The sequence below is a fragment of the Pelobates fuscus genome, chromosome 6, assembly GCF_036172605.1.
Source record: "Pelobates fuscus isolate aPelFus1 chromosome 6, aPelFus1.pri, whole genome shotgun sequence".
Classification (NCBI taxonomy): Eukaryota; Metazoa; Chordata; class Amphibia; order Anura; family Pelobatidae; genus Pelobates; species Pelobates fuscus.
In genome coordinates, this window is record NC_086322.1 from 258562972 (window position 1) to 258581882 (window position 18911).

The following is an 18911-nucleotide window of genomic DNA, read 5'->3' on the forward strand; positions in this document are numbered from 1 at the left end:
GATGTGCATTGGTCCTTTTTAAATTTTAATTACAGCATATGTAAGACACAACTACAGAGAGAAAGAGAATGAATGCGTGTGTGTATGAATGATGTTTTGGTGTTGCATGTGCATGTGTGTGCTGCAACTGTTAGGGATTCCAAATGTTTTTTTTCTTTTGGGCTTCCTGGTCTCCAAAGATCCCCTTTTTGTTTTTCATCTTTTCTGCCTACCTAAAACACGTCTCTGCCTCATATTTTGACTCTTCTTCATCACCACAAATTGTGTTTCTACCTACCTCAACCCCAAAAATGTCCTCCCTATCCCAACTCCCTCCACATTCTTTACACTACTACGTTTCCTTGTAGAGTGGCAAACATTTCTGAGGACCTATCAGGGCTTTTCACTGAGGCACTGTCATGACGACTTTACCTTTCCCCAATCAATTCCTTTTCGCTCCCTCGATCAGGATCTGTCCTTCATTTCTTCCTGTCTGCTCTAGTTTTCTTTAAAACATAAGACAAAGTAGAGACTATTTTGTCTTCAGGGCCAGCCTTAGGCCCGTAGATGCCCTGTGCGAAAAATCTTCGCAGCGCCCCCCCATCATTCTTTTTATAGTGTATTAAACAAATAATGATTCAGAAATAAATATTAATTCCTCCTTTCCTGTTGTTACCTAGTTGGGAGAGGGGCATGCCGATCTGAATCTGGTCTGCCCCTCCACTGGGTGCAGACCATGCATTACTGTCTCGCAAGCTCAGGGACTTGCAGTGTCCTGTGGTAATCTGCAGCAGTGCTCTGATTGGCCGGAACTAGGTAGACAGCTACTTATGGTCTGCAGCCAATAGAAGTGCATGCCAGATGTGTCCGACTGCAGAGTCACATGCACACAGTACCACAGTCAGATGCACACAGTTATACATATACACTTTTTAAATACACAGGATCAGGCAGAAACAGTTACAGACACACACACCCACACACAGCCAGACACACACACCCACACACAGCCAGACACACACACACACACACACACACACAGAGGCAGACAGCCACACACACAGCCAGACAGACATACATACACAGGCAGACAGTCACACCCACACACAGAGGAAGACAGCCATACACACAGGCAGACAGTCAAACACACAGGTACTCTCACACACAGGCAGACAGTTGCACATACTCACCGTCAGTCATACATGGTTACCTCCTTTATGGTCTAGGAGGAGTGAAGGCAGTGCAGCTCTGGTTGTTGGGGAAGCAGGGACTCCTTCCTGCTTCCCATGCAGCCGGCACTTTAGCTCCGCCCATCTTCATTTTAGCTCCGCCCCTGCGTCAACATAGCTCCACCCCCGCCGCAAGGTAAGCCCCGCCCCCACCGCAATGCTGGGAGTTTTTTTTCTAATCCCGGGTGGAGAATAATTTAATTCTCCACCCGGGTAGCCGGCAATGTGCATGCTGTGTCGGCTGCAGGGCGCCCCCTGCTCCACGGCGCCCTGTGCTACCACACAGCTCGCACATCCCAAAGGCCGGGCCTGTTTGTCTTATGGAGGTTTCCTACGCCTGACCATCTCTGACCAGCGGAGGAGCAAAGTGTGCTTCATTTCCTGTGGTCAGAGAAATTTTCCCACAATTCTTACCTTTCCTCCATGGTCTCGAGATGCTTCCTGTCAGTATTCCCGAACATCCTGTCATTTAGACAGGACGCTGGCAAAACTACCGAATTTCGTCCTAACAGTTTGTTCAATCATGTTAGGATGCAATTCGGGACTTTGTGTGGATCAGAATTTCATTTGAATAATTATATTCCGATCCGATTTTTGGCGTGGTTGCATCTTGCTGCTCACTGTTGTAAAAAAATAAAAAAAATAAAATAAACTCTAGTGTCCCTTTCCCGTGCCATACAAGTGGCGGCTAGGGGGTTGGTGGGGGCCCTAAATGAAAAATGGGGAGGGGGGGATGGACTATTGTCCTCCCCCATGCCCCCCAGCCCCCACCCATGAGCAGTGGGTGCGTCGCTAGCTCCCTCCTAGTAATAAACCAAACGAACGAAGAGGCAAAGTAAACATGGATCCCCACCTCTATCCATAGGAACATGTACCAGACTAGCAGTAAAATAAAACGTTTCTGTTAAAGCCGTACACTTAGTGGAAACATGAAGAAATGTTTGTTGGGGGGACAATACTTTAATTTATTTATTGAGTCCACTGAAGAGACAAGTGTTCTAGAGGGTGCAGTTAAACAAAGGGAAAAGGGTGTACAGTTATAGTCATGCACAGATACAATATCTACATAAAAATAACTCTTCCAGCTCATAAATGTCATTTTTTTTTCTCTTTATAGCAAGTAAAATGTGTTTTTAATACAGTGACACGACTGACCTACAAAAATTGGACCCTCATTGTGGTTATTAACCCCACTATCACACACACGTTTGTTATAGATATATTTATTAATATATAATATTTTTATTGTGTACACTTCAAGGTTGGGACAGCACTTTCACAGTGCCCAACAACCCCACCCCACCACAGAGAAGAAATGTCAAAGACTGAACACATAAAAGACGGAGCTGGAGATATCTGCGTTAGATGTAAATAGATGTCTAGTTGTCTATGACGTATAGGTGTGGACAATGATATATTGGGATGTGAGGATGTCTCTAGTAATGCAAAAGGAAAGGGGAGCAGCATTTCATTTTAATGGTTCAGTGCTAAACTCGTTGGATTTCAAACAACTTCACATCAGTGTCATACCACACAGGTGGATCCATGTTTCTACAAAAAAACAAAAATGTAATTTGCCGATTAGATGCAGAGCTACAGAATACATATTTCTACCAAAATAAAATATTCATTTAGAAAGTCTAACACCCAGCTCTACTGTCCAGCTCCCCACACTTGTTAATACACAATGCTCTTTTTCTACTCCATCACTGACTGGAGAAACATTAGTAGAGTTATTAACTAAACACTTTTATTTGCAAAAATTCAACGTCAGTCTAAGCACGATAACCACTATAGGTTACAGTGCCAGAGGTCCCGTGAAGACAATCCATGGTACACAGTCAAACTGTTTTTAAAGTTTAACACTTACGGTAACTTGGTCCCCTAAGCACCTCCTGTCTGGGCCCCCTCTTCTAATCTTGCTTATTGGAATGTCCCTACTTATGCAACACTTCCATCCGTGTTCAGGCAGAATTAATTAGCTAAGAGCATCAACTGATATTCTCAGCCAATTAATTCTGTTTAAATTAGGGATGAAATTTATATATCTAAAGCTTAGGGGAACTTGTATTTGAGATATATCGGAAAAGGCGCAGAACTCAGAGAACCTAGGTAAATGTCAAACCATTCCAAAATGTTTTGACTTCTAATATTCAAACAGCGTCACGGGTAGTGGGTATCATGCCTAGACTGACCTTTAAATCAGAACGTTTAGGCAAAGTAGCTGATCTGAGAACGTCTTTAACTTACCGTTACAGGTTGGCCTCCATTTATTATTATTTTTTTATTTTGTTTATAACCCTGTATTGGAGATGTAATCCAACAATAGATGGAAAGCCAATATTTACATCAACATGATGAAATGCACAGTCCCTGCTGCTCTTTCACAGCTCATCAACACAGATTGTTTCCCACTGTCCACCAATTAAAGGGTCACTTCAGATAATTGGGGTCATTTCGATGCATGATCAAGTTCTTGGTAAAATATCATACTCCAGTTTGAGATACATGCTCAAAATGTCAACCCCTTTAACAAAGGATTTTTTAGTTCTAAATCTAGATCCACTCATCTGGTTTTGTAAAGAGGAAGTGGAAAAAATTGATACAAAGACGTGGTCAATTCTTCTAATCCCACAACCCACTGGATCCTGAGAAACACATGAAGTAGATCATGATCGTTTTAGTAGTGGTATGTATTAAACCGGGAATTGTAAAGAATGAACAAATGCTAAATGTAAGCTACAATAAACACAAACTAATTAAAAAAAACTAAGCCGGTGACCTTTTCTAATTTTGCTACTTTGGCCTAGAACTACCTTGTACATAAACCACAATGAGGTGTATAATGAATTTCAAAAATAATGTCAATTTAAGTTTTCCTTTAATGTACCCCCAAATCCCTCACCTCAGGTAAATGACACCCCACATATACGTGCGAAACCACATAGCGGTGCCAGCATTTGCTTGATACTTGCGGATCAATATGGGGTGAGGTACAGGAAGTAACCCCACTAAGGTCCCATGCTGGAGGAACTTCAGGATCTCAGATTCATCTGTTAGACCCCTGTAAGACAATGAGTATACAAATGTTACAAAGCTGGTCTGTATAATCCAATATATATATTTTTTATAGCTAAAACAGAAAGTGTGTAGCACACATATGTTTTATACAGTTTAATTATTGTTCAGCCATTGTGCAGACATCAATAGATGATACATTGTAAGAACTTTAGGCAGAGCTGCCGCTCATGCATCCTAAGTGTTTATTACTTACAATACAGAATGCAAGGGGCTTAACAGAGTATTTAAGCTGGGTGATTTCTTATAAGGGCACTTATTTTAGAGCCCATGATGTAGAAAGTTCTAATACAGTAGGGACCAATGAAAAATGTCTAGAAAACATTGTCTAAAGTCAGAGGAAACAACAAACAAAACAAGCTAAAAAAAAATGGGAGTCTGGAATATTATTCTGAACATGTCATAGATAAAAACATACTGGCAAAATAAGAGACCTAAAGACTCAAAATTTGTCAAGTCTCTCTGTGTATAGCCTGACTAGTGATGCAGTCTGACAAGGGATGATATAGCATTTGTTTTTTACTCAGTATATTGACAACTGTGTGTAGGGTGAATCATCACCTCCCTGTTGTGTACATCTGTGATGAGACGTATGCATAGAATTTACATAGCCAGCCCAGATCTCTAGCCTAGTCTTACTTGTCAATGCAGATCTTCTCCACTTGAGGCACAAGGACTTGCAGAAGCCGCATTATCGTCTGAAGTGGCAGCTTTACCTTCCACGACATGACCTGTTGATAGAGATTTCACAGTAAACAATGGACATGTTCTATACTCTACATTTTATTGCGTTTGTTATTTTTATTCGGTAGCTCATGTGTTGCATCTTAATTTCTTCCCAACATCTCCGGACACACATAACGGCACTTAACTTAGATCGCATTGATAAAGAACGTTTTTGTTTTTTCTTACCCAGTCTGTGGTTGGGTTCCACTGGGAGGATGATGAGACATTTGAAAAGCGTCTGGTCTGTCTGCCCTGAGCACCATCCTGCAATGTAACCATCAGCAAACAGATTACTCACATTAATTTGTCATTGAAATATCGTAATATAGACTTTTTGACCAGACACTAAAATCCTGTATCAGAAAGAACTGACCTCTAATTCAGCTTGGGAGACATCAGGATCAATTGCTCGCAGAGTACCATCCTCTGACACCTGTGATTTCTCTGTCAGCTTCTCTATAGCTAGAGAGGATTGGAAGATGACAAATAGGAACAGAATAGGAACAGATAAAGTTGAACAGTTAAATCTCAAACATGTGCAGGGAACTGCATGAGCAACAAATCAGAGGAAGATAGAACAAAGGAAGAGATTCATCAAAGTGTTCTGTTATAAAAAAAATAAAAAATAAAATGTGGTTTTTGCACCTTCTTTTGGATAAACAGTAGTAACACTGATGGGTGACAGCCTGAACGTGATGCACTTTAGTCTTTTTAGCCTATGTTACAATATACAATTTCTCATTCCATTTTAGCAATGTAAGTTTTGTTCCAAATAGGACTTAAATAATTCACCTCCTCTTGTAAGTTAAACTTGGTCACCAAAACAACTTTAGCTTAATGAAGCAGTTTTTGTGCCTAGATCAGAGCTCTGCAGACCTCTCACTGCTCAATTCTCTATCACTTTTTGTTTCTGTTTATGCAGCCCTGGTCACACCTCCCCTGGCTGTGTCTGACAAGCCTGCATGGAAACAAAATTGTTTCACTTTCAATGAGATAGTAATTTGCATAAATTAAACTTTAAATCACATACAGGTGGCTCCTGCAGGGTCTAGCAGGCTACTAACAGAGAAGGAGATAAGGCATTCTCCATTAAATAGAATTTGCAATAAAGGAAGTATAAATATTATATGACTCTATACAGGAAATGTTTAGAAAGGCTGTGCAAGTCACATGCAGGGAGGTACCTAGGACTGCATAAACAAAGTGATTTAACTCCTAAATGGCAGATAATTAAGCACGGAGACATGATGTATACACTAAAACTGCTTCAGTAAGCTAAAGTTGTCTTTGCCTTAAATTATCCCTAATCTTCAGTTCTTTAAGAAATCTATAAAAGTACACTTTTTAGGGAAGTTAACCATTCTAACCCCTTCCTTTTGTTCTGCATTTATGCAGATAAAGTACACTGTTAGCACTCCTTTTACCTTGTCTAAATAGGTTTTTCATTACCTGGTGTTTTTGTTTGTCTGACATGTTTTGTCACTTTACCAGTAAATTCATTTAATTAACTGAAGTATGGGTTTTGTAACCCATAGGCTTGGATAGAGTATTGCAGTGGGAAAGTACTGGATGTTCATTGACCCTGCTTCCCTTCATTATCTGGTTAATTTAGTGAACCTCCAATGTCAAAGAAAGCCATAAAGTAAGTGTTTTAGGATAATTTCTCGGTTTAACACTGTATCAAATTCAAAGAATCTGGGTAGTAAAGCAAATTTGATTGATGAATCATAAAAAAAAAAAAAAAATAATAAATAAAAAGAGAGAGAGAGAATGTCTTAAAGCAGCTATGCCTACATATATAACATGACAGCACCCATCACTGCAGCTAACCTGGTGTGGCTATAAGGCTGGTTTTCAGTGTGCCTGGCTCCGCAGGGGCAGCAGGACGAGAACCCTCCATAGATGCACCATCTTGAGAATTTGTGCGTGAGATTGGCTCAACGGGCTTCTTCTTTCTCTGGAGTGCACGCTGAATAGAAGGGGTATCAGAGGGCAGATTTGCCAACTGATGAAAGATGTTCCGCTTGCGAATAATGGCATAAACCAGACTTGAATTACCTGTGAAAATAAAAATTGGAAAAAAAAAAAAAAACGCTGTGGCGTGCACAAAATCCAAACACAGTTTATTTGGCAAAGTGAGAGAAAAAAAAAACTAACAGGGAGAAAGGTCAAGCTAAACGCGTATTGGACCTCTGGGCCATTAAACATAGGAGACATAAAATGAATGTCTTGATAAACTGATACACACACGAGAAAGTGTTTTGAAGTCAATGCATGGATCAGAGCCATGCATAAATATATATTATTTTATTTTAGTATTCTGGAAAAACTGAATATCGCAAAAAACTCTTACCATCAAATTGGTACTGGATAATGTTGTTGAAAACTTCCAGCAGAAAGAAAACTAAATGATGATTTTGTGGAGAAGAGAAAAGGAACCAAGGGCTTGAGAATGCTTCAAGCAGATGCAGAAGCTTGTTAGATGCCACCATGGACAGAGACTTCAGATATGGAGACACTGTTGGGATAAGGAATAAGATCTATGGTGAGTGATCTACAGCAAGGGAGACAGAAATGCATTGATTCTCAAAGAAAACATAGAACATGTTGTTTGCCCATCTTGCCGTCAGAAAAACACTAAAAGAGACACTCTAGGTTCCACAGCTACCTCTGCTCACTAAAGTGGTTAAGGTGATAGATACTGACCCTGCAGTCTTTGGATTTCATTTTATTTCTTTTTGGCAAAACAGGGTGTTTAGGAAGAGCTCATTGTTCCGTCTACAAGTCCTACCACTCAGAGTGCTGGGAATTACACTCACACTAATGAGCTCCTATATTTGTGCTGCAGGGATGTTACATAGTTACATAGCTGAAAAGAGAATTGTGTCCATCAAGTTCAGCCTTCCTCACATATGTTGTTGCTGTTGATCCAAAAGAAGGCAAAAAAAACAGACTGAAGCACTTTCAATTTTGCAACAAACTAGGAAAAAATTCCTTCTTGACCCCAAAATGGCAGTCAGATGTCTCCTTGGATCAAGCAGTTATTACCCCACCAATTAGACATTATATCCCGGTATGTTATGTTTTTGCAAGTATTTATCCAATTTCTGTTTAAACATCTGTATAAACTCTGATAAAACCACATATTCAGGCAGAGAATTCCATATCCTTATAGGTCTTACAGTAAAAAAACCTTTTCTTTGCCTTAGTTTAAATCTCCTTTCTTCCAGCCTAAATGCGTGACCTTGTGGCCTATGTTTATGAATAGTGCCCTGTTTATGAATAGATTTCCAGATAATGATTTGTATATGCTGCTTAACATCTAATGGTGCTGTGTGCGCATACAGCACCAGTCCTCGCAAAGACAGGTCACTCTCTAGACTTGCAAGTCCTCTCAACTAAAAAATGGTAATACTGTGTGCAATTAAATATCTGAATCTACAAGCAGATGGAATTGGTGATATCTGTAAGCCGAGTAAGTAACTATGGCATATGTATGTGAATAGTACATATTTATTGTGTAGTAAATGTAGCAATTTAAAAGTACATGAGTACAATGTTTTATTTGTTAGTCTTATTGTATCTCTTTGACCCCCCCTTTCACACCAAACAGTTAGTTCAACAAAATGCAATCCTCCATAGGAATAAGGTCGCACAGCTTGGCAATAGGCAAACAATATGATCGAGAACACCTTAATACATAGCATTTAGCCCAACCATACTCATCCCACTGTACCATTCACAATGATGGTTAGCAGACAGTCATACAAAGGCTGCAAGCGCTGATGTCCACTGGTGATAATCTTGTGAAATACCTAGAAAGAGATAAATGATGCAGTAAAAGATTGTGAGATGCAAGACTGACACAAATAGAGATCAGAGAGGCCATGTGATTGGCACAACATGTGGTTTTGCAGTGCATGCACACTAGCCTCCCAATGCTTCCCTATGAGAAAGCACTAGGTTGGCTGAAATCATCGATCTCCATGTTCTCAGTAAAGGAGGCAGAACCAGCTGCAGATTGAACAGCCCAACGTGGGATGTAAGGTAAGTGAAAGGGACACTATAGTTACCAAAAAAACTTTAACGTAATGAAGCAGTTTTGGTGTATAGATCATGCCTCTGAAGTCTCATGGCTCAATTCTCTGCCATTTAGAAGGCAACTCACTTTTTTATGTTTATGCAGCCCTGGTCACACCTCCCCTGGCTGTGACTCGCACAGTCTGAATGAAAAAAAATGGTTTTACTTTCAGTAACTTGCATCTTCTGCTCTGTAAATTGCACTTTAATTACATACAGGAAGCTCCTGCAGAGTCAAGCAAGCAATTAAAAAAAAGCAGGAAATAAAAATTTTAATTTCTCAATTAAACAGAATTTGCAATAAAGGAAGTATAAGCATTACACGGCTCTATACAGGATGTGTTTAGGAAGGCTGTGCAAGTCACATGCAGGGAGGTGTGCCTAGGGCTGTATAAACAAAGACAGGAAATCAAAGCACTCACCACAATGAGGAGGTCAGCATGTGTGCCTGTAAACACTGGGATATCCATGGGAACACGCACTGAATATGGTTTATTCAAACGAACCCCAAAATTTCTCTCTCCACTAAGCAGCAAAAGGATAAACACACCAATGTGCATGAGACCAACACGGGCTGAAAAAACAGAATGGAGTAAATAAGTATAAAAAGGAAAGAAAAGGTAAAAGAAAAGAAAGACATTGGAACATCCATTAAATTTAATTTTTCCCTAGGCTGTCACCATATTAACCCTTTCACAGCATGAATTTGACGTAAATGCTTGTTTTTCTAGCAGGCACTTGTTAACAATATTTTGATATTTCTGTAATGGTATGGTAATCAGTTAAAAAAAAAACCTGAAAAATGAGAGGTCAGAGAAGGCGAAGTAATAGTTCTAAAGTCTTACATTGGTCTGCTCGAGCATCATTCAGAAAGTAAAGAATTGGGACCAGCACATCCAGGACATCACTGCTCTTCAGAACAAAGAACAGGAATTTCTGTAGAAGTAAGTGGGCACAATTAGAATGCACAGCTCACAGAAATAGGACATACAGTCGTAGAGGAGGGTAGCTAAACAAATACTCTCACCTTGTTAAAGTCACATAACTTCCAAAATAGGACAAGTAATTCTTGGTGAAACTGGATTTTTTTGGTGGAATTTGGCAGATAGGTTTGAGTGAGAGGGTTAAGAAGCAGACGAGCCAAACCTTTCAGAATAAATTGGAAGTCCTGAGGATTAACACACAATCACAAAGGTTAGAATGCATATCTAACATATGAATGAAATAACGATAACTTGCGAGTAATTTATAGAGTGGAATGGGGAACTTGCATTCCCAGAAATTCCATAGTGTTTTTTTTTATATATTTTTCTACTTTTTGTCACACTTGCTGCATCTTATTTCTACATCTAGATGAATCTGGAGTTGGATTGGCTGCTCTTGCACCTCATTTTTTTTCCCTTTGGATCTTTATTGGTGGCTTATAAATGGTAAACTTACTTAAAGGGACACTATAGTCACCAAAACAAATTAAGCTCGATTAATAAGTTTTGGTGTATAAATCATGCCCCTGCAATCTAACTGCTCAATTCTATGCCATTTAGGAAGTGATTTAACTCCTAAATGGCATAGAATTGAGCAGAATGCAGCCCTAGACACACCTCACTGCATGTAACCTAAACAGTCTCCTTACACACTTCCTGTAAAGAGAGATGTAATGGTTAAACTTCCTATATTTGAGAGTGTTCCTTCAATCTAGCAGCCATTTACATGTGAAAAAACTAAATTGTATTGATATGCATCCATCAAGGGGAAAACCTGTATCAAAAAGATAAGCAACTGCATTTGTACTGACTATATCTTAAGTGCAAATAAACACACATAGGTATAAACAGCCATTATCCAAGACTCACACATACATAAATACTGTAAAATCTAAACACTCTCAGGGCTATTTACAAAAGTGAGAATTCAAAGTGAATTTCAAATTTAAGGTAAGAGTTGGCGAACTGAAATTTTTACAGGTCAGCTATTTTGAACATAAAATTGAAATTCACACTAGCCCTGTAGTTATGCAAACAGAGGCATGCATACAGCATCGCACTTCTACTCACCTCCTCTCTATGGATCCGTGACAGATAATTCACAAAGAGATTGTCTGGTACAGGACTCTGCAGGAAAACACATAGCAGAAATTAGAGAAAAAGACTAGATAAAAGCATGCACAACTATGAATATTATACATATAGTAATCTGAATCTCAAGTCCATCAAATTCATTATTTAAACCCATCTTTTATGCTGTTGATCCAAAAGAAGGCAAAACCCAATTTGAAGCACGGGCTAATTGTGCCACAAAAAGTATCAAATATAAAAAGAATAACTTTATTGACTCCATAATGGAAGATTTCTCCTTGATCAACAACCTGTTCACTCGAATATTAATTATATTTGTAACAAATTCTGGTTTAAAACAAAAAAACACGTTTCAAAAGTGTAACAAAAAAAACCAATGTGCCTTTTGTATATTCTTGCTAATGAATAGGTTACCAGACAGCATATAGGGCTATAATATCCCACCGAGACGCCTTTTTTTTTTTTTAAGAAAGCAATGTAGTTTTTCTAACCTTTCTTCCCAACTAATGTTTTCCATCCTTCTTATTAATTTTTTTAGCCTGCTCTGCACTTTTTCCAATTCTGTTATACAATTCCCTAAATAGTATCGCATATTCAAGGTGGGGGTCTTGCCATATATTTATCAAGATGCAAAATGATATTTGCATCGCGTGAATCAACACCCCTTTTAAAGCATGTTATTCCTAACGGAACTCAACTTCATGAATGTTTATTGTGGGTCTCTTATTGCAAAATGCATAACTTCATTTATCAATATTAAACCTAATCAGCCACTTGCCTGCCCAGTCCCTAAATTTATTCAAATCCCTCTGTAGAGATGTTATCTCATGTTTAGACTGTCTTACCTCATTAAGTTTCGTGTCGTCTGTAAACACTGACACATGACTTTCGATGCCCATTTCAAGATCATTTATAAACAGATTAAAAAGAGGGGACCAAGGTGAGAATCTTAATATGTACCGTTTTTATCCAATTAGAATATTTCTCATTTACACCTACTCTCTGCGCTGTATGCTTAAGTACAAGTTCAATCCATGAACAAGATTTCTCATCTAAACCAAGTACGTTCAGTTTACACGGTAACAATTTGTGTGACGTCACAGAATAACTCACCTCGCTTTCATCCATGGCAGTGCTGGTAGTCGTTCCATCCATGCTGGGACCAGAGTTTGTAGTGGGGTCAGAATCTAATGTGACAATGAGAAGTTGGGCAGAGACCTCGACCAATGGTTCCCGAGAATCCCAGAACAGTAGGTGGTTATATGGGATTCCGTAACCAACCGGGTCGTATGCGCACACAACATTTAGGAGGGATGTGAAAAGAGGGAGCGCATGTCTGTGGGAAAAGTGAAAGAAGAAAAAAAAAAGGGTGTAGTAGAGGTAAGCAAATTCTCAAAGAGACAAGGGAGGGTGTGAAAACAATACTGACAGACAGACAGAAAAAAAGAGATACTGGTGATGAAGTATAAAGGAATTAATGAGTGAATAAGAAAAAAAGAGGGAGCGAAATAACAGAATGTAGAGAGGGATTTATAAGAATTACAAAATAATTGTTGTAAGGCAGTAGCTAGAACACAATGCTTTATATATACATCACTAACATAATAAAAGTTTGAAAGGTTATATACAATTATTTCTAATTAATTCTAAGAAGAAAAACATCTGGTCCTAGGTAGAACATCTCCATAGTGCTGTAATGTACAGTAGTCCTACGGATCCTGGCATGGGTCAAACTTAGTAGGATATAGATTTTTATCTTGAGAAATTAAATTTCGAAGGCGAAATCCATAAACACGTTATTTCACTCAGTCATTCCGCTATTGCACAAAGTTTGACCCCCCCGCTAAATTTTACTATTATATTTGCTCCCCCTAGTATTTTCCGGTCTTTTTTAATATAGTTATTCAGCTACCTAGTGTTTGGGATCGAGTTAGGGCTTCATGGATCTAGTGCGTAGGATTTTGTTAGGCCTTTTTATGGAAAGGCATAAACTGAAGCAAGCTGTAGTGACTGTGGTGTCAGGAGTGCCCTGGGGCTGGCCCACCTTAACCTGTCAATTTATTTTCTTCTTAGTGTGACATATACCTTGTTAATGCAGGGCACTCTCACTTCTCTATCTGTGGAATCTATATGTCTATTGTGCAAGATAGGAACTCATTCACTGGTGGTGATTTTCAGCTGGTACTCGGTCATTAAATGAGCTCCTATGTCCAATCAAGAATGCCATCCCGCTAATGGCAAAACACACAAGGAGCACTGTTTCTGTGCTCTCTGCAGGGTCCTAGTGCTAATCTAATAATGCGTTCATGCTACACTTGTTGTAGACAGTTCCCCGGTGTCCCCAAAATCAGGACACCAGGGAACAAAAATCGAAAATCGGGATGGTTGGGAGGATGTGACAGCTTTTTTTCCATTCTTCAAAATTACAATCTGTTCAATTAAAGGAAAACTACAGCCCTGGCACCAGGCCCTCCCCACTCCTATTTTAAGGAGTCAAACCATTGAGCAATTTAACTTCTAACCTGGGGTCCGCCAGGCACTACTTTCACATCCAAGCCATCACTACAGCTACAGGAGAGCCAGAAGTTCCTGCTCACAAGTTTCTGTTAGCTCCCCTGAGCTAAAGAACTTAGCTCTTAGCTTTGAATCTGATTGCTCCCAGCTAATAAGTTATGTCTTGCACCAATCAAATGAACTCAGTGCTTCTGGCTCTCCTGTAGATGTAGCGGAGGTAGTGTTAGTCGGACCCCAGGTAAAATATCCAAGGGGAGAGAGATGCCTATGAAAAAATACATACTATAGTACTGCACTAGTTAAAATACAGGTTTAAGATGGGAAGTGTTATTTCTCTGGAATTCATACAACTGAATAATACAATCTATAAGGTGTTAACCTTTTTTTCACGGAATGCTCAATTTTATTTTAAAATTATATTAAAGGGACACTATAGTCACCAAAACAAATTTAGCCTAATGAAGCAGTTTTGGTGTATAGATCATGCCCCTGCAGGCTCACTGCCCATTTCTCTGCCATTTAGGAGCTAAATAATTTTGTTTATACAGCCCTAGTCAACCCTACCTGCATGTCACTTACACAGCCTTCCTAAACACTTCCTGAAAAGTCATCTAATGTTTACGCTTCCTTTATTGTAAATTCTGTCTCATTTAGGATTTCTTATCTCCTGCTCTATTAATAGCTTTTAGACCCAGCTTTATCTCCTGCTCTATTAATAGCTTTTAGACTCCTGTATGTAATTAAAGTTCAATTTAGAGAGTAGAAGATAAAAAAATGTTAAAGCAAGTTATTGAAAGTGAAACCATTTTTTTTCCAGTAAGTCACAGCCAAGGAAGGTGTGACCAGGGCTGTATAAAACAGGGAAAAAAAGCGATTTACCTTCTAAATGGCAGAGAATTGAGCAGTGAGACTTCAGAGGCATGATCTATACACCAAAACTGCTGATTGAAGGGATCCTATAGTGGAAGGAAAACAAACCAGTTTTCCTGGCACTATTGGCTCTTGGAGTGCCCTCCTCCCGCATTCAATCCCGCCCATAGGAAAGCATTACTCACTGCTTGGGGATCTTATTTGACGCTGGACTCCATGAGGACGTCCAGCGTCAGATAAGTGTGATAAATCGCGGATGCGGCCTCTAGTGGATGTCAGGGAGAAAACCACTAGAGGCTGGATTGACCTGCAGTGTAAACATAGCAGTTTCTCTGAAACTGCTATGTTTTCAGCTGCAGGGTTAAACTAGGGGGATCTAGCACCCAGACCACTTGATTGAGCTGAAGTGGTCTGGGTGCCTATAGTGGTCCTTTAAAGTTCAATTTACAGAGCAGGATATAAAAATGTTTAAAGTATGTTACACCTGATTGAAAATGAAACCATCATTTTAATGCAGTCTGTGTCAGTCACAGCCAGGGAAGGTGTCATGATCTAGTCACAGAAACTGCTTCATTAAAGGGACACTATAGTCACCAGAACAACTACAGCTTATTGAATTTGTTCTGGTGAGTATAATCATTACCTTCAGGCCTTTTGCTGTAAACACTGTCTTTTCAGAGAAAATGCAGTGTTTACATTACAGCTTAGTGATAACATCACTGGCCGCTCCTCAGATGGCTGTTAGAGATCCTTCCTGGGTCATGGCTGCCTAAAATGCATCCAAACATCCAGTGTCTCCACCCCCTGCATGCAGACACTGAACTTTCCTCATAGAGATTCATTGATTCAATTCATCTCTATGAGGAGATGCTGATTGGCCAGGGCTGTGTTTGAATTGTGCTGGCTCTGCCCCTGATCTGCCTCTTTGTCAGTCTCAGCCAATCCTATGGGGAAACATTGTGATTGGATCAGGCTACCACTTCTACTAAAGTCAGCAGGCAGTGGGTAGGTCTAAATGAAAAGGGGACAAAGCATGCAGCTCCAGACTTGAATACAAGTAAGATTTTTTTTACTATATTTAGGGAGGCAAGAGGGGCTAGATGGTGGTTTTAACCCTATGGGGTCAGGAATACATGTTTGTGTTCCTGACCCTATAGTGCTCCTTTAAGCTGGAGTTGTTTTGGTGACTATAGTGTTTATTTAAAGATTTAGCAAATGACATCGTAATCCATATCAATCCAGGCAAAGCAAGGGTAAATATTGCACATAAAGAGAAGAAATAGCAACACTGTTTAAATTGATGGACTATCAGGGGCTTCAAACGATGACTGGCCAAAGATGGAAGTGCCCAGTAGCAGGAAACAGAGATGCAGTTCACTATATTTAATATTAGTTTTCACATTTCACAAATACATATTTGTTAAATATAGGGACACAAATATTATATTAAAATCATAGTAACTGTTCACCTTTAAGTTATCATTTCTTTTCTATATATGTACCTAAATTTACTGATGATCTGATGAACAAATTTAGATATTGTGTAAAGAATGGAAAATACCAGAAAATAATATTATAAAACTGCCCACTGCTCAAAGATAAACATTCTGAAGAAGAAAGAAAATGAGTACAGAAAGTGAGCAGCTTGCTCCCAAGAGACTTGCCCTTAGACACCATAGACAACTTGTTTTGAATAACTTAAAGGACCCAATTTCCTTGACTTGCATCTAAAAGAAGGTTAAGGCCATTTAGGCCCCATTGTTTGTTTGTTTTTAACAAAAAAGTATAATGTTACACTTTTAAAAATATAAAAAACAAAATAAAGCAAGAAAAAAATAATGTAATTAACATGTATGAACTTGTTAAAAACTTGTCAGATTGCATTATTGGGCATGCCTCTCAGGTAGGGGAGTTTCTTCGGCCCCCTATCTTTTAACCCATTCATATCAGTTCCAAATCAGTCCAATAATGACCGTAACATGGCATCATTGTGCAGGAGCAGGATAGAGAAATAGGACACCCCTATCTGTAGAGATTTATCAGCTTTATTTTTGACATTACTTACCTAAGAGATCGATTTATTTGTTTTTCCCAAAACAGTGGCTGAGCCTGCTCTGCATGATCACCCTGATCAGACTCCCTCTCTTCTCCCCCTGTCAGGATGTTGCAAGGGGAAGATATCTTTCAACTAAAACCTGTGTAAATCTGTCAGGCATACCCAAGTGCACTTTTCCAGCATTCCTAGGGATAGAACACTGATTGGTTAGATCAGTGTCCCCCTCGATGGGTGTGGAAAGCATAAGGAAGAAGAAGCAGGTATATATATAAAAAAAATGAAATAAAATCATGTTTACCTGCTTGATTCAGCCTGCAGAGTGAAGCAACATCTCATTCTAAGCTAAAGCTTTTCAATGAGACAGTGCTGCATGACCCTTTAAGCAGATGCAAATAAATTTTTTCCCCACTTAGTTGTTTGTTTGTTTTTTCTTTATACATACTAATTCAATCCAAATGCCTTCTCTAAACTACTTTTAAAGATTCAAGTTGCTCCATTCTATTCTCATAAGAGCTGGTACTTTCTCTCTACTCTTTGTATGATACCACGATCCCATCAGTAACATGCTCTTCATTTTTAATGATATAGCAATTACATTAGTAATATACATAATGTATATAGCCAGCTGACACTCTTTCGTCCCCACAGCCAAGTTGATTTTGTATCTACTCTTAAATAATGTGGATTAAATTCTAATTAATTACATTTTAAACCTCAATTACTAAATGGCTATATCATAATTGTCATTCCTACAGGTTTAATTATTAAATGGACACCAAAACAACTTTAGCTACTCAATTCACAGCCATTTAGGAGTTAAATCCCTTTTGTTTCTTATTATGCAGCTATAGCCACAGCTTCATGCTGAAATCTCCCCATAGAGATTCATTGATTTAACACATCTCTATAAATGCGTTTTGCCTCGCATGCGCTATAGCCTTCCAAAGCTTTCCTATGGTGGAAAAGCTGCAACGAGACCTGCGTGGCATGGGGGAAAAAAAGCTGGAGTTTTACACCTTTTGAAAGTAAGCAAAGAGGGTCCGGGTCCTAGACGGCGATTTTAAAACTATACTGTCAGGAATACATGCTTGTATTCTAGATACTATAGTGTCCTTTTAAAGCAGCCGTTAGGAGTTATTAAAAGTGTACTACATAGAGAAATAAACATCATTATTAATCCACTGTAGTGTTAGGTATAACAAAAATGTGCACACAGATATTGAACAGAGCACATTTTAAAGATGAAGACTAGATAAGAGTGTATGGGTATGTCCCATATATCTTACCGGTTCTCTGCAGAGCAGAAGAATTGCACCCAGGGATTGCCTGCACCATTGCTTTCTGATAAAGGTGGCAGGTACATTGCTTCGGAGAAACATGTCAGTAGTAGCTTCAGTAGTTCAGTCCTGTTAAATAAAATGACATTCAGGGCCATCAGGATAAAAAATAAAATAAATAAAAAACACACACAAACAAAACATCTTGCTTTTACTGGAATTTGTTTTGAAATAATTTGGTGGCACACATAATTTTTATAAATATCAGAGCAATACCACAATAGTTGAGTGAGACAATTGAAATAAATATTAAAAAAAAAAAAAAACCACAAAAGAATGCATGTAGTAACACAATTTGAAGATCTAAAGGAGGCTTAGCAGTGTAGTGTAGGTCATGTGACATGATTGTGGATGGTGGGAAAAAAAGAAGGAAGGTATGCACTGGGGGTAGAGGAGTTGGGACAAAATGAAAAGGAGAAAATGAAAGAGATACGAGCTATGAATTGAAGAGGAGAGGAAGAGCAGCAAAAAACAATAAAAATGTTTGGTTATAGGCATAACTTCCTGAATGTATCTGATGCAGATTAATTTTAACTGTTCTAAAATCTCTGCTACTGAACAAATGTGGTTTCTCAATAGTTAGGCCACATGTGTAGAGGTATCCAGTCTCACCTGTTGAGGTCATGTGTGTGGTTTGGAGTTGGGGAGTGTGCAAATCCAACCCCAGCTTCCCAGATATATTCACAGCTGTCAAGAGTATGAATGTCTTCTGTTGTATCCTAATAAGATTATGACAAGATGCATTAAATGAAGGCTATGAATGAAGGCATTGGAAGACAAAATTATTGCATATTACTCAAACGTGAGATTCATGAATGTTACAGAACATGGAATATATAAAGTAGAAAGAAGGAACCTGTAAAACAGGAACAATGTAGTGTGTCCAGAGAATATCCTATAGTAGGGGTTAACCCTAAATAGTAAACTGACAAAAAAGAAAAAATGAGGGAACCCTAGGACAAGAAAG

The 18911-nt window shown here is 38.9% G+C and overlaps 1 protein-coding gene across 1 annotated transcript in view; it reads right to left on the reverse strand.

Moving 5' to 3' along the window:
- Positions 1 to 2415: 2415 nt before the first annotated feature.
- HID1 (HID1 domain containing) overlaps positions 2416 to 18911 on the reverse strand; it is a 62623-nt gene continuing 46127 nt past the window's right edge. The window contains exons 5-19 of the mRNA XM_063459035.1: positions 18557 to 18663; positions 17894 to 18013; positions 12281 to 12503; positions 11147 to 11203; positions 10120 to 10260; positions 9938 to 10028; positions 9515 to 9666; positions 8749 to 8827; positions 7366 to 7530; positions 6843 to 7070; positions 5386 to 5474; positions 5199 to 5276; positions 4926 to 5017; positions 4114 to 4272; positions 2416 to 2759 (exon numbers count right to left, since the gene is read on the reverse strand). Of these exons, the coding sequence (XP_063315105.1) occupies positions 2696 to 2759; positions 4114 to 4272; positions 4926 to 5017; positions 5199 to 5276; positions 5386 to 5474; positions 6843 to 7070; positions 7366 to 7530; positions 8749 to 8827; positions 9515 to 9666; positions 9938 to 10028; positions 10120 to 10260; positions 11147 to 11203; positions 12281 to 12503; positions 17894 to 18013; positions 18557 to 18663 (1845 nt within the window). The 3' untranslated portion in view covers positions 2416 to 2695. The remainder of the gene's footprint in view (positions 2760 to 4113; positions 4273 to 4925; positions 5018 to 5198; positions 5277 to 5385; positions 5475 to 6842; positions 7071 to 7365; positions 7531 to 8748; positions 8828 to 9514; positions 9667 to 9937; positions 10029 to 10119; positions 10261 to 11146; positions 11204 to 12280; positions 12504 to 17893; positions 18014 to 18556; positions 18664 to 18911) is intronic.